Here is a 16,817-nt window from a genome sequence, read left to right as displayed (position 1 = left end):
TCTGTGTGTAATGACTCTATATAATATATGCGTTTTATGCATTTCCCTTTTTGTATTGAATTACTGAAATAAATCGACTTTTTGTTGATATTGTAACTTATTGAGATGCAGTGGTATCTTCCCATGATGTGGATATGCTGTAGTTGTGCTCACTATATGACAGACGTACTGGTTCTTTACCTTTTTGTTTTCTCTCATTGAACCCTACAGAGTATAATGTTAAAAATAGATGCTTTAATTTAAATTTATTTTCCTAGCAGATTTGATGTATATTACAAATGTTCTTTTCTTTTTTGTATGAATAATGTTTGTTTGTTTTTTTAAATGTCTTTTTAATGTTGTTTCTTTTACATCACCTGGATGGATGACGAGCCTTTCCTGAATGTCCCCCCCCCCCCCCCCTTCCTATAGCAAAAACTGACAGTTGCTATTAATAGCCCGTATCTCCCAGCTCCATTCAAATTAATGGAGGCAGGATTTTGGAGACTAACTGTAAAGCGCGGGGTTAAATTTTCCCGTCCAAACATACAGTGCTGGCCAAAAGTATTGGCACCCCTGCAATTCTGTCAGATTGCAATCATTTTCAAGAAGAAAATGAGTTTTAGCACAAATTCTTTGCTATTATTATCTTCATTTATTTTGCATCTAATGAAAAAACACAAAAGAGAATGAAACAAAATCATATCATTGATAATTTCACACAAAACTCCAAAAATGGTCCAGACAAAAGTATTGGCACCCTTAGCCTATACTTGGTTGCATAACCTTTAGCCAAAATAACTGCGCACAGCCGCTTCTGGTAGCCATCAATGTGTTTCTTACAATGCTCTGCTGGAATTTTAGACCATTCTTCTTTGGCAAACTGCTCCAGGTCCCTGAGATGTGAAGGGCGCCTTCTCTAAACTGCCATTTTGAGATCTCTCCACAGGTGTTCTATGGGGTTCAGGTCTGGACTCATTGCTGGCCACTTTAGTAGTCTCCAGTGCATTCTCTCAAACCATTTTCTAGTGCTTTTTGAAGTGTGTTTTGGGTCATTGTCCTGCTGGAAGACCCATGACCTCTGAGGAAGAGCCAGCTTTCTCACACTGGGCCCTATATTATGCTGCAAAATGTGTTGGTAGTATTCAGACTTCATAATGCCATGCACACGGTCAAGCAGTCCAGTGCCAGAGGCAGCAAAGCAACCCCAAAATATCAGGGAACCTCCACCATGTTTGACTGTAGGGACTGTGTTCTTTTCTTTGAATGCCTCTTTTTTTTTTTCCTGTAAACTCTACTTTTGTCTCATCTGACCAGAGAACATTCTTCCAAAACGTTTTAGGCTTTCTCAGGTAAGTTTTGGCAAACTCCAGCCTGGCTTTTTTATGTCTCTGGGTAAGAAGTGGGGTCTTCCTGGGTATCCTACCATACAGTCCCTTTTCATTCAGACGCCGACGGATAGTACAGGCTGACACTGTTGTACCCTCGGACTGCAGGGCAGCTAGAACTTGTTTGGATGTTAGTCGAGGTTCTTTATCCACCATCCGCACTATCTTGCGTTGAAATCTCTCGTCAATTTTTCTTTTCCTTCCACATCTAGGGAGGTTAGCCACAGTGCCATGGGCTTTACACTTCTTGATGACACTGCGCACCGTAGACACAGGAACTTTCAGGTCTTTGGAGATGGACTTGTAGCCTTGAGATTGCTCATGCTTCCTCACAATTTGGATTCTCAAGTCCTCAGACAGTTCTTTGGTCTTCCTTCTTTTCTCCATGTTCAATGTGGTGCACACAAGGACACAGGACAGAGGTTGAGTCAACTTTAACCCCTTAACGACCGCGGGCCGTAAAATTACGTCCTAAATGACATAATCTTACTGCCCGCGGTCCTCCGGCGGCAGCATGCCGCGATCGGCACACATCTCAGCTGATTTTCACAGCTGAGATGTGTGCCTGCTAGGCACGAGCAGAATCGTTATCTGCTCGTGCCGATTAACCCCTTATAATGGCGCTGTCAATACATGACAGCGCCATTATAAGCGCAATCGCGGTAAAGTTTTACTTACCGCCGAAACCGGAAGTCACGTGACGCGATCACGTGACTCCCGATAGTTGTCATGGTAGTACAGGGTCATGTGATGACTCCTGTACTACACATGAATTGGTTTCACTTTCGCTGTGCCCGGGGCACAGCAAAAGAGAAAGACAGCGTATCTGCTGTTTACAGCCTTCCAGCTGTGATCAGCAGATACTGCAGAGCGATCGGAATGCTGATCGCAATAGCCCCCTAGGGGGACTAGTAAAAAAAAAAAAAAAGTAAAAAAATAAGTTTTAAAAAATTAAAAAAAAACAAAAAAACCTAAAAGTTCAAATCACCCCCCATTCGCCCCATTAAAAATTAAAGGGTTAAAAAAATAAAAAATATACACACATTTGGTATCGCCGCGTTCAGAAACGCCCGATCTATCAAAATATAAAATCAATTAATCTGATCAGTAAACGGCGTAGCGGCAAAAAAATTCCAAACGCCAAAACGACGTTTTTTTGTCGCCACAACTTTTGCGCAAAATGCAATAAGAGGCGATCAAAACGTAGCATCTGCGCAAAAATGGTACCGTTAAAAACGTCAGCTCGAGATGCAAAAAATAAGCCGTCATTGAGCCTAAGATCCCGAAAAATGAGAACGCTACGGGTCACGGAATATGGCGTAAAACGTGCGCCACTTTTTTCGGACAAACTTCCGATTTTTTTTTAACCCCTTATATAAAAGTAAACCTATACATGTTTGGTGTCTACGAACTCGCACTGACCTGAGGCATCACACCCACACATCAGTTTTACCATATAGTGAACACAGTGAATAAAATATCTCAAAAACCATAGTGCTATCGCACTTTTTTTGCAATTTTTCAGCATTTGGAATTTTTTTGCCATTTTCTAGTACACAATATGGTAAAACTGATGGTTTCATTTAAAAGTACAGCTCGTTCCGCAAAAAATGAGCCCTCACATGACCATATTGACTGAAAAATAAAAAAGTTACGTCTCTCAGAAAAAGAATGGCGAAAAAAAAAAACGGAAAGCGAAAAATCGGCCGGTCGTGAAAGGGTTAATCCATGTCACCTGCTGCAAGTGTGATTTATCATTGGCAACACCTGTTAGGTGCCACAGGTAAGTTACAATTTAGTGCAGGTGAATGCTGCGGGAGGGAGCCTTTGATCTCCTGCTCATATAATATGCACAGCCGCTGTCCAGCAGTTTGGTGCTGAAACCGCATCGCGCTGATGGGCTGGGGCAGCGGGGCATATTATATTTGCCTGTGCTCCCTTTGATCGCACATGATCCCCCCCCCTGTGTTAGATATGGCCCCCGTGCTGCTGCCCATAGTAAAATAAAAAAAGCTTTACTTACCTCCAGCGCTGATCTCCCGCCTCCTGCTGCTGCTGTCTGTGATAAGGCACGCAGAGATGATATCACTCTGCCGTGCCGATCACATGACCGGCAGCAAGAACCAGGAAGTAGAGGAGGAGCTCAACCCCACGGAGGGAGACACAGGGATTACAGCGCTGAGAAGGTAAAGGTCCAGTCACACTAAGCAACTTACCAGCGATCCCAACAACGATAGGGATCGCTGGTAAGTTGCTAGGAGGTTGCTGGTGAGATGTCACACTGCGACGCTCCAGCGATCCCACCAGCAACCTGACCTGGCAGGGATCGCTGGAGCATGGCTACACGAGTTGCTGGTGAGCTCACCAGCAACCAGTGACCAGCGCCGCGTGGAAGATGCTGCGCTTGGTAACTAAGGTAAATATCGGGTAACCAACCCGATATTTACCTTGGTTACCAGTGCACGGAGCTACACGTGCAGAGAACAGGGAGCAGCGCACACTGAGCGCCGGCTCCCTGCTCTCCTAGTTACAGCACACATCGGGTTAATTACCCGATGTGTGCTGCAGCTAAATGTGCACAGAGCAGGGAGCAGCGCACAATGCTTAGCGCTGGCTCCCTGCTCTCCTAGTTACAGCACACATCGGGTTAATTAACCCGATGTGTGCTGCAGCTACATGTGCACAGAGCAGGAGCCGGCACTGACAGTGAGAGTGGAGGAGGCTGGTAACAAAGGTAAATATCGGGTAACCAAGGACAGGGCTTCTTGGTTACCCGATGTTTACTGTGGTTACCAGCCTCCGCAGAAGCCGGCTCCTGCTGCCTGCACATTTAGTTGTTGCTGTCTCGCTGTCACACACAGCGATCTGTGCTTCACAGCGGGACAGCAACAACTAAAAAATGGCCCAGGACATTCAGCAACAACCAACGACCTCACAGCAGGGGCCAGGTTGTTGCTGGATGTCCCACACAGCAACATCGCTAGCAACGTCACAAAAGTTGTTCGTTACCAGCGATGTTGCTAGCGATGTTGCTTAGTGTGACGGGGCCTTAAGGAAAGAGTGTTATGGGCAGCAGTATGGGGGGCATATCTAACACAGGGGAGGTGTGCCATCTATAGTGGCCATGGGCAGCAGTATGGGGGCCATATCAAACACAGGGGAGGTGTGCCATCTATAGTGTCCATGGGCATCAGTATGGGGGCCATATCAAACACAGGGGAGGTGTGCCATCTATAGTGGCCATGGGCAGCAGTATGGGGGCCATATCAAACACAGGGGAGGTGTGCCATCTATAGGGGCCATGGGCAGCAGTATGGGGGCCATATCAAACACAGGGGAGGTGGGCCATCTATAGTGGCCATGGGCAGCACAGGGGGACGTGTCCCAGCACAAGGGGGCTATATTCAATATAAGGGTGCCATATCCAGATTAAGGGGGGGCTAATTTTAGGATGGGGGGGCTATGAGGGACATATACCCTATATGATTTGTTAGACGGACACTGGCATTATAAGATGGACCCCATTCAACATTAAAAAAAAAATCTCTTTTCCTTCACCAAATTTGGGGGTGCGTCTTATAGGTGCGTCTTATAAAGTGAAAAATACGGTATATCCAATTTGGCTTTATGACAATTTTTTTTATTTTTTTTCATTGAAGACAAATTAAATGAAGATAATACCAAAGAATTTGTGATTGCAATCATTTTCAGGAAGAAACTGAGTATTATCTGACAGAATTGCAGGGGTGCCAATTCTTTTGGCCAGCACTGTAGTCTATGACATTCCTTGAGTCACATGAGGTGTCTGTGCAAAATTTCGTGATTGTAAATGCGACGGTGCGGATTCCTTTAGCGGACATACACACACATACACTCAGCTTTATATATATTAGTGCAGACCAAAATTTTGGACACACCTTCTCATCTCTAGAACAATTGTTATGAGGAGACTTTGTGCAGCAGCCTTCATGGTAAAATAGCTGCTAGGAAACCGCTGCGAAGGACCGGCAACAAGCAGAAGAGACTTGTTTGGGCTAAAGAACACAAGGAATGGACATTAGACCAGTGGAAATCTGTGCTTTGGTCTGAGGAGTCCAAATTTGAGATCTTTGGATCCAACCACCGTGTCTTTATAGAAAACGTGAACGGATGGACTCTACATGGCTGGTTCCCACCGTGAAGCATGGAGGAGGAGGTGTGATGGTGTGGGGGGGCTTTGCGGGTGACACTGTTGGGGATTTATTCAAAATTGAAGGCATACAGAACCAGCATGGCTACCACAGCATCTTGCAGTGGCGTGCTATTTCATCCGGTTTGCGTTTAGTTGGACCATCATTTAGTTTTCAACAGGACAATGACCCCAGACACACCTCCAGGCTGTGTAAGGGCTATTTGACTAAGAAGGAGAGTGATGGGGTTCTACGCCAGATGACCTGGCCTCCACAGTCACCAGACCTGAACCCAATCAAGATGGTTTAGGGTGAGCTAGACCGCAGACTGAAGGCAAAAGGGCCAACAAGTGCTAAGCATCTCTGGAAACTCCTTCAAGACTGTTGGAAGACCATTTCCGGTGACTACCTCTTGAAGCTCATCAAGAGAATGCCAAGAGTGTGCAAAGTAATAATGGTGGCTACTTTGAAGAACCTAAAATATAAGACATATTTTCAGTTGTTTCACACTTTTTTTTAAGTATTTCATTCCACATGTTTTAATTCATATTTTTGATGCCTTCAATGTGAATCTACAATTTTCAGAGTCCTGAAAATAAAGAAAACTATTTGAATGAGGTGTGTCCAAACTTTTGGTCTGTACTGTGTGTGTGTGTGTGTGTGTGTGTGTATATATGTATGTATATATACAGTCATATGAAAAAGTTTGGGCACCCCTATTAATGTGAACCTTTTTTCTTTATAACAATTTTTGGGTATTTGCTATTTCAGTTTCATATATCTAATAACTGATGGACTGAGTAATATTTCTGGATTGAAATGAGGTTTATTGTACTAACAGAAAATGTGCAATCCGCATTTAAACAAAATTTGACCGGTGCAAAAGTATGGGCACCTCAACATAAAAGTGACATTAATATTTTGTAGATCCTCCTTTTGCAGAAATCACAGCCTCTAGTCGCTTCCTGTAGCTTTTAATGAGTTCCTGGATCCTGGATGAAGGTAGATTTGACCATTCCTGTTTACAAAACAATTCCAATTCAGGTAAGTTTGATGGTCGCCGAGCATGGACAGCCGCTTCACATCATCCCACAGATTTTCAATGATGTTCAGGTCTGGGGACTGGGATGGCCATTCCAGAACATTGTAATTGTTCCTCTGTATGAATGCCTGAGTAGATTTGGAGCGGTGTTTTGGGTCATTGTCTTGCTGAAATATCCATCCTCTGCGTAACTTCAACTTCGTCACTGATTCTTGCACATTATTGTCAAGAATCTGCTGATACTGAGTTGAATCCATGCGACCCTCGACTTTAACAAGATTCCCGGTGCCGGCATTGGCCACACAGCCCCAAAGTATGATGGACCCTCCACCAAATTTTACTGTGGGTAGCAAGTGCTTTTCTTGGAACGCCGTGTTTTTTTGCCTCCATGCATAACGCCTTTTTGTATGACCAAACAACTCGATCTTTGTTTCATCAGTCCACAGGACCTTCTTCCAAAATGTAACTGGCTTGTCCAAATGTGCTTTTGCATACCTCAGGTGACTCTGTTTGTGGCGTGCTTGCAGAAACGGCTTCTTTCGCATCACTCTCCCATACAGCTTCTCCTTGTGCAAAGTGCGCTGTATTGTTGACCGATGCACATTGACACCATCTGCAGCAAGATGATGCTGCAGGTCTTTGGAGGTGGTCTGTGGATTGTCCTTGACTGTTCTCACCATTCTTCTTCTCTGCCTTTTCTGATATTTTTCTTGGCCTGCCACTTCTGGGCTTAACAAGAACGGTACCTGTGTTCTTCCATGTCCTTACTATGTTCCTCACAGTGGAAACTGACAGTTTAAATTTCTGAGACAATTTTTTGTACCTTCCCCTGAACAACTATGTTGAATAATCTTTGTTTTCAGATCATTTGAGAGTTGTTTTGAGGAGCCCATGATGCCACTCTTCATAGGAGATTCAAATAGGAGAACAACTTGCAAGTGGCCACCTTAAATACCTTTTCTCATGATTGGATATACCTGCCTATGAAGGTCAAAGCTCAATGAGGTTACAAAACCAATTTAGTGCTTTAGTAAGTCAGTAAAAAGTAGTTAGGAGTGTTCAAATCAAGAAATTGATAAGGGTGCCCATACTTTTGCATCGGTCAAATTTTCTTTAAATGCAGATTGCACATTTTCTGTTATTACAATAAACCTCATTTCAATCCAGAAATATTCCTCAGTCCATCAGTTATTAGATATATGAAACTGAAATAGAAAAAACCCAAATTGTTATAAAGAAAAAAGGTTAACATTAATAGGGGTGCCCAAACTTTTTCATATGACTGTGTGTGTGCATGTGTATGTATGTATGTATGTATGTATGTATGTATGTATGGGTGTATATATAATATAGAAATAATATATATATATATATATATATATATAATATATAATCTCTCTCTATCCCCTGTATTATGTGTTATGTTTGTACAGTGGATCCTCCAGTTAGCGAGTATTCCGCTATACGAGCAAAGCTTGCTGTAAATTTGTATCTAAGTTTACGAGCAAGCTTTGCCGTACGAGCAAAATACTCACCGCACGCACTTCCGGTACCGTACATCCATCGCACTGTGACTCGCTCTTACAGTTAGCACAAACACAGAAGCACACACAAACACACACACATTATTCTCACCTTACCTTCCGTTCCATCTCCGGCCTCCTGGTTCTTGTAGTTCGCCGGTACAGAATGTGTATTGGGTAACCATCGTGACGAGGGAGGAACTTCCGCTGTCAGCTGCTTCTCAAAGGCAGCGTGCCGGCCAATCAGAGGCAAGTTGGCTCATGCCTTTGATTTCAGCTCTCTGGCAGCGTAAGCTCCGGCATCAGTCGTGATTGTTAATGGATACACATCCTGTACGAGCGAACTGCACAAACCAGGCGGCTGGCAATAGAATGGAAGGTGAGGTGTGTGTGTGTGTGTTTGTGTGTGATGACACAATAGGGGACCAGGATGGGACATGTAACAAGTTGTGGAAGGAATTGTCTGAGCTTGCATTATTTCCTATGGGAAATCTTGCTTTGCTAGATGAGTAACTTGGTTTACAAGCCACTCCCAGAACGGATTGTTCTCATTAACCAAGGTTCCACTGTATATGATTTGTCCTGAGGAAGAAGCCATAAGGCTTTGAAATGCATCTATATAAATAAAAATCTTTCGTGCATTTGTAAAGATCCACTTATCTCAGAAAGTTCCCTACCGATTGTTGTGAAATTTTGACACAATGTCCCCCCGAGCACAACAAGTGTTTCGGTCCACTCATCGTGATGCACACATGTTCACAACCGCAGAAAATTTCAACTGTTCACGCTAGACGAACAATGACATTTCTGTCAAAAGAGACAGACCAAAGCGGGCTTTACACGCTGAGACATCGCTAGCCGATGCTAGTGATGGCGAGCGTGATAGCACCCCCCCCATCGTTATGCCGATATTTTGTGATCGCTGCTGCAGCGAACATTATCGCTACGGCAGCGTCACACGCACTTACCTGGTCGGCGGCGTCGCTGTGACTGCCGAACAATCCCTCCCTCAGGGGGGAGGGACGTTCGGCATCACAGCGACGTAACCGCGATGTCACTAAGCGGCCGGCCAATCAAAGCGGAGGGGCAGAGATGAGCGGGACGAACATCCCGCCCACCTCCTTCCTTCTCATTGCTGGCGTGTGGCAGGTAAGGAGAGGTTCCTCGTTCCTGCGGCGTCACATGTAGCGGTGTTCTGCCGCAGGAACAAGGAACAACTTCGCCCCAGCGACAGCAGCGATATTTGAGAATGGACCCCCATGTCATCGAGGAGCAATTTTGGACGTTTTTGCAACGATCCAAAATCGCTCCTAGGAGTCACACACAACAAGATCGCTACAGCGGCCGGATGTGCGTCACAAAATCCGTGACCCCAACGAGATCGCTGTAGCGATCTCGTAGCGCGTAAAGCCCGCTCAAGACAGACTGGGAAAGAGACAAAGACACAGACTGCCACACAGAAATAGAGAGAGACAGACAGAGAGAGAGACACTGATACAGAGACACACAGTTACTATCCCGGACAACGCCGTGTATTTCAGCTAGTTGACAAATAAAATCATTCCTTCTGCGTGGATACTCTTTTCTATGGCAGCATTATCTATTAACCCTTTTCTCTCCAAATTTGAATTGCATCTCCACCTGGGTTCTACTGTAGCCGTGTTTACGCCATTACAGTGTTCGTGACACAACCATGCCAGATGAGTCTACCCTTACAGCACATTGGCTGATTGTTTTAGGATAAGACGTTATTTGCGCTTACTGTGTGGGGGGGGGGTATTTACCAGAATGTAGGAGGAGCAGAGAGCCAAGTATGTGACGCCCTGAAGAAGACAGCACCGAAACGTGCGTGTCGGGGTGAGCGTCACATACTTGGCTCTATGCTCCTGCTACATTCTGGTAAATACCTATGATTTATCTTTATTTACCTTTCCTTATCTACCACCTCTGTATGGCATTTTGTCATTGCCTGTGCCCTTTGATTAGTGGAGCAGCCTTTCATTACACTATAACTCCATGTGGTTGATATATGAATTTTATTTATAACTACATATTGTCAGTCATTTTTGGTGCACAGTGCTTTGTTACCACGTTTTCATGGTTTCATTATTGCTACATATTATGGAAGCAATTTGATGTATATATAGTGTTTACATGTAACAATATTACCTCCTAGCACCAGACACTTTACTCTGGTTTTACAGCCTATTTTTGTAACATTTTTAATATTACACATTTTGTGGTGGGTACCTCTGGCACATATTTTTGTATTTATCTCGTACCTAACTATATCTTTTGCAAATTGTACCCGTCTTCTGTGGATCACACGGCTCTGCTCTTTGTGACGCCCCTTTTGATTCCAGCCATCTGGTTGTGTATTTTAAAAACTTAAATATATATGATTATTTTATTGAAAACTAGGGTTAAAGACCTTGTTATTTTGTGACCTTTTGTTCGGTTCTTCTTTTTTTTTTTTTTTGTTTGTTTGGTATCTACAATAAATATAAAAATGAATAACATACCCCAAAAACAATCATGCAATCACACTTTTTGCCATTTTTCCTGCACTTGGGGTTTTTTTTGCCATTTTCCAGTACACTATATAGTAAAACTCATGGTTTTATTGAAAAGTGGAAATCGTCCTGCAAAAAACCCAAAAATAAGAAAGTTACGTCTCTCAGAAGAAGGGGAGCAAAAAACTGAAAATCGCCTGGGGGTGAAGGGGTTAAAATAAAATACCCCTTTTTTATCATCTCCGTGGCTTACTGTTTGGGGAAGTGCAGTGTGCGCAGCTTATAATGTAACTCATAGACCTGATGATAAGGTCTGGGGCGGGGCAGTTGCGGCATATAATGCTGTTTGTATTTGGTTGTAGGATTGAGGCCGCACGATGTCCAGATGTGGTCATTGCTCAGATTGACCCGAAAAAGCTAAGAAAGAAGCAAACCGTCAGTATAGCGGTAAGTACACGTCACTACCATCTCCCACCAGTCATTGATAGACATTTGTGCACTGCTGTTGTCATTACCAGGGGTTGATTCATCAAAATTGGCGCAGCACGTCACGTAAAGAATGTGGTGCCCGATCTCAGTGTTGTGCGCTGCGTATCTGCTGTGGAAAACACTGCCGCAATGGATAATTAGATGGGGGATGTGGAGGCAATGAATCAGTCCCATTGTGCCTGAGGCTCTATCCCATCAGGGCAAAATGTCCAGAAGTTTACATACTCTCTATAAAGACACATCTGCAGGTTTTTCTCTCTGCTCTCTATACAGACACATCTGCAGGTTTTTCTCTCCACTCTCTATACAGACACATCTGCACGTTTTTCCCTCTGCTCTCTATACAGACACATCTGCAGGTTTTTCCCTCTGCTCTCTATACAGACACATCTGCAGGTTGTTCCCTCTGCTCTCTATACAGACACATCTGCAGGTTGTTCCCTCTGCTCTCTATACAGACACATCTGCAGGTTTTTCTCACTATCTGACATGAAATCAGAATACATTTTTCCCATTTTAGGTCAATTAGGAACCAAAACTATTTCTATTTGCCAAATGCAGAATGAGAGAGAGATAATGTTTTTAGGCATTTTTATTACTTTCTGCACAGTGAAAAGTTTCTATACAGTAAGAGCACTGTGCCTTATCATATGGGCGGTCCCAAATTATGTAGTCATGTACAGTTAGGTCCAGAAATATTTGGACAGTGACACAAGTTTTGTTATTTTAGCTGTTTACAAAAACATGTTCAGAAATACAATTATATATATAATATGGGCTGAAAGTGCACTCCCAGCTGCAATATGAGAGTTTTCACATCCAAATCGGAGAAAGGGTTTAGGAATCATAGCTCTGTAATGCATAGCCTCCTCTTTTTCAAGGGACCAAAAGTAATTGGACAAGGGACTCTAAGGGCTCCAATTAACTCTGAAGGCGTCTCCCTCATTAACCTGTAATCAATGAAGTACTTAAAAGGTCTGGGGTTGATTACAGGTGTGTGGTTTTGCATTTGGAAGCTGTTGCTGTGACCAGACAACATGCGGTCTAAGGAACTCTCAATTGAGGTGAAGCAGAACATCCTGAGGCTGAAAAAAAGAAAAAATCCATCAGAGAGATAGCAGACATGCTTGGAGTAGCAAAATCAACAGTCGGGTACATTCTGAGAAAAAAGGAATTGACTGGTGAGCTTGGGAACTCAAAAAGGCCTGGGCGTCCACAGATGACAACAGTGGTGGATGATCGCCGCATACTTTCTTTGGTGAAGAAGAACCCGTTCACAACATCAACTGAAGTCCAGAACACTCTCAGTGAAGTAGGTGTATTTGTCTCTAAGTCAACAGTAAAGAGAAGACTCCATGAAAGTAAATACAAAGGGTTCACATCTAGATGCAAACCATTCATCAATTCCAAAAATAGACAGGCCAGAGTTAAATTTGCTGAAAAACACCTCATGAAGCCAGCTCAGTTCTGGAAAAGTATTCTATGGACAGATGAGACCAAGATCAACCTGTACCAGAATGATGGGAAGAAAAAAGTTTGGAGAAGAAAGGGAACGGCACATGATACAAGGCATACCACATCCTCTGTAAAACATGGTGGAGGCAACGTGATGGCATGGGCATGCATGGCTTTCAATGGCACTGGGTCACTTGTGTTTATTGATGACATAACAGCAGACAAGAGTAGCCGGATGAATTCTGAAGTGTACTGGGATGTACTTTCAGCCCAGATTCAGCCAAATGCCGCAAAGTTGATCGGACGGCGCTTCATAGTACAGATGGACAATGACCCCAAGCATACAGCCAAAGCTACCCAGGAGTTCATGAGTGCAAAAAAGTGGAACATTCTGCAATGGCCAAGTCAATCACCAGATCTTAACCCAATTGAGCATGCATTTCACTTGCTCAAATCCAGACTTAAGACAGAAAGACCCACAAACAAGCAAGACCTGAAGGCTGCGGCTGTAAAGGCCTGGCAAAGCATTAAGAAGGAGGAAACCCAGCGTTTGGTGATGTCCATGGGTTCCAGACTTAAGGCAGTGATTGCCTCCAAAGGATTCGCAACAAAATATTGAAAATAAAAATATTTTGTTTGGGTTTGGTTTATTTGTCAAATTACTTTTGACCTCCTAAAATGTGGAGTGTTTGTAAAGAAATGTGACAATTCCTACAATTTCTATCAGATATTTTTGTTCAAACCTTCAAATTAAACGTTACAATTTGCACTTGAATTCTGTTGTAGAGGTTTCATTTCAAATCCAATGTGGTGGCATGCAGAGCCCAACTCGCCAAAATTGTGTCACTGGCCAAAGATTTCTGGACCTAACTGTATTTGGAAGCTTCTGATAGGTTTATTGGCCACATCTGAGTTAATTACAGACACACCTGTGAATGTATTGTAATGCACACCTGAAACACACGGCTTCTTTATATAGCATCATGGGAAAGTCGAGAGAAATCAACCAAGATGTCAGGAAGAGAATTGTGGACTTGCACAAGTCTGGTTCATCCTTGGGTGCAATTTCCACATACTTGAAGGTGTCTCATCAGCTATACAAATAATTATATGCAAGTACATATAAGATGGGAATGTCCGGCCATCATACCGCTCAGGAAGGAGACGGGTTCTGTGTACCAGAGATGTACGTGCTTTGGTCAGACGTGCATAAAAACCCAAGAACAAAAGTAAGAGACCTTGTGAAGATGCTGGCGGAAGCTGGTAAGATTGTGTCATTATCCACAGTGAAACGAGTACTTGTATCAATATGTGCTGAAAGTCCACTCTGCCAAGAAGAAGCCATTACTCCAAAAGAAACAGAAAAAAGCCAGATTAATGTTTACAAGTGCAACAGGATAGAAGAGCTTAATTTTTGGAGACATGTCCTGTGGTCTGACCAAACTAAAATTGAAGTGTTTGGCCATAATGACCATTGCTCCATTTGGAGGAAAAAGGGAGAAGCTTTGAAGCCTAAGAACACCATCTCAACTGTGACACACGGGAGCGGCAGCATCATGTTGTGTGGCTGTTTTGCTGCAGGAGGGACTGGAGCACTTCACAAAATAGATGGCATCATGAGGAAAGAAGATTATGTGGCCATACTGAAGAACATCTCAAGACATCAGCCAGGAACTTAAAGCTTGGGCGAAAATGGATCTTCCAAATGGACAATGACCCGAAGCTACTGCCAAACTGGTTATAAAGCTCTCTTTCTCTTTTTCTCTCTCTCTGTCTCTCGCTCTCACTCTCGCTCTCTCGGTAATCATAACTGACCTAAAACTGGAAAGGTCTTATATCTCCTCACACTCTTTATTTATTTTTATTTTTTTTGCTCAGTTGTCTTGCATCCCGACCAGATCTGACTGCAGCAGTCGTCTCAGTGCTGGGTAGAGCATTCATTATAATGGTCCTAGAGCTACATCACTATTTGCAAACTTTAAGTTCACCAAACTATGTAGGATTTTAAAAACTGACCTTGATAGTACAATATTACAAAAAGATCTGGATAAGATGTCAGAATGGGCAGATACTTGGCAAATGAGATTTAATGTTGATAAATGTAAAGTAATGCACCTAGGACGGAGTAATCCTATAACTGCGTACACATTAAATGGAAGTAAACTCGGGACTACAGAACAGGAGAAGGACTTGGGTATTCTCATTACAAATAAGCTGAGCAGCAGCACTCAATGTCAAGCAGCAGCTGCTAAAGCAAACAAGATTCTAGGGTGTATAAAAAGAGAGATTAGATCCCGTGATCCCAACGTATTGTTACCCCTCTATAAATCACTTGTAAGATCACATCTGGAATACGGGATCCAGTTTTGGGCTCCACATTTTAACAAGGACATTGAGAAGTTAGAGTCAGTTCAAAGGCGGCAACTAGACTACTACAAGGAATGGAGGCCTTCCATATGATGAGTAATGGAGGCTGCCCGTATGATGAGAGGAATGGAGGCTGCCCGTATGATAAGAGGAATGGAGGCCGCCCGTATGATGAGGAATGGAGGCCGCCCGTATGATGAGGAATGGAGGCTGCCCGTATGATGAGGAATGGAGGCCGCCCGTATGATGAGGAATGGAGGCCGCCCGTATGATGAGGAATGGAGGCCGCCCGTATGATGAGGAATGGAGGCCGCCCGTATGATGAGGAATGGAGGCCGCCCGTATGATGAGGAATGGAGGCCGCCCGTATGATGAGGGATGGAGGCCGCCCGTATGATGAGGGATGGAGGCCGCCCGTATGATGAGCGATGGAGGCCGCCCGTATGATGAGCGATGGAGGCCGCCCGTATGATGAGCGATGGAGGCCGCCCGTATGATGAGCAATGGAGGCCGCCCGTATGATGAGGAATGGAGGCTGCCCGTATGATGAGAGGGATGGAGGCCGCCCGTATGATGAGAGGGATGGAGGCCGCCCGTATGATGAGAGGTTGAAAAAGTTAAATATGTTTAGCTTAGAAAAAAGCCGTCTCAGAGGAGATCTCATTTATATGTATAAATACATGCGTGGTCAATATAAAGGACTGGCACATGACTTATTTCTTCCAAAGACAGTACTAAGGACCAGGGGGCACTCACTGCGAGTGGAAGAAAAGCGATTCCGGCAGCTAAATAGGAAAGGGTTCTTTACAGTTAGAGCGGTCAGACTGTGGGATGCCGACCACAAGAGGTAGTGATGGCAGATACTAGAACAGCTTTATATCAGGGCGGATGATTTCCTCAGTGCACAACATTGTGGGTTATAAATGACTTAGTGACAGAATGTAGCACTGGTGGAGGAAGGTGACCTGGATGGACGGGGGCTTTTTCAACCTAAGTAAATATGTAGCATATAACAGATATCTTTGTAAAACTCTTGTTTTTCGGCCTAATGTATAGAGGTTTAGTGGAATTTCACCTTCTTAATATTGCGCTTTTCCTTTTGTCAGCTGTCTGGATGCCAGCCGGCTCCGGAGGGATATTGCCCAAGCCTCCGATGGCAGCAGCAGCAGGTGTCTCAGTTCTCGGCTGTGCGGCAGGTAAGCGGCGTCCAGCAATCCTGGAAGGAGACGTCTTCCCGGTTATAGAATGTGGGAAGATTTTATACACGGGGAAGGTAAAATGCAGCCTGCGAGGGGAAACTGGCAACACAAGTACTGGATACAAGTCATGATATGCTACAAATACTGATATTGTTCATGTGCTCTCTCGCAATCTAAAGCTTAATCTGATAATCTATAATCTGTAAACGCCTGGAGGAACAGCACAGGACGAGAACTAACTTCTGCAAACACTTATTTGTCATTATTCCATAATCACACGGCATTAAATGGCCTGTGCCACGTTACCACGTATTGCTAGCGCTGTAGACATCTTGTATATGAATATTTTTGTAATTTCAATGTATCTAAAATATGCAATTTAAAAGATAGGTACCTTTACTGTTTAATATGGCGCCCCCTGGTGTTAGCGTTACTGGCCACTATACCTGTCATCTAAGGGTACGTGCACACACTGCATTTTTTTGACGCTGCGTTTTTGTGCGTTTTTGGCCGCTAAAAACGCACAAAAACGCACCTACGTCGAAAAAACGCGGCAAAAAACGCACGCGTTTTGCCGCGATTTGGTGTGTTTTTTTGCTGCGTTTTTGCTCACTGCGTCCTTATGCGTTTTTTATCAGTGAACAAAAAAAAAAGGTCTGATGTCATTTCCTTCTTCAATGTGTTCTTCATTCT

At 43.8% G+C, this 16,817-nt stretch overlaps 1 protein-coding gene across 1 annotated transcript in view; it reads left to right on the top strand.

Moving 5' to 3' along the window:
• Window positions 1-16,817, top strand: part of GEMIN2 (gem nuclear organelle associated protein 2) — a 106,075-nt gene that overhangs the window by 43,937 nt on the left and 45,321 nt on the right. Inside the window, exons 2-3 of the mRNA XM_075330784.1 lie at window positions 10,977-11,061; window positions 16,032-16,121. Coding sequence (XP_075186899.1) covers window positions 10,977-11,061; window positions 16,032-16,121 — 175 coding nt within the window. The remainder of the gene's footprint in view (window positions 1-10,976; window positions 11,062-16,031; window positions 16,122-16,817) is intronic.

This window comes from Anomaloglossus baeobatrachus, chromosome 12 (genome assembly GCF_048569485.1).
Source record: "Anomaloglossus baeobatrachus isolate aAnoBae1 chromosome 12, aAnoBae1.hap1, whole genome shotgun sequence".
Taxonomy (NCBI): Eukaryota; Metazoa; Chordata; class Amphibia; order Anura; family Aromobatidae; genus Anomaloglossus; species Anomaloglossus baeobatrachus.
This window is presented reverse-complemented; position numbering and strand designations above follow the sequence as displayed.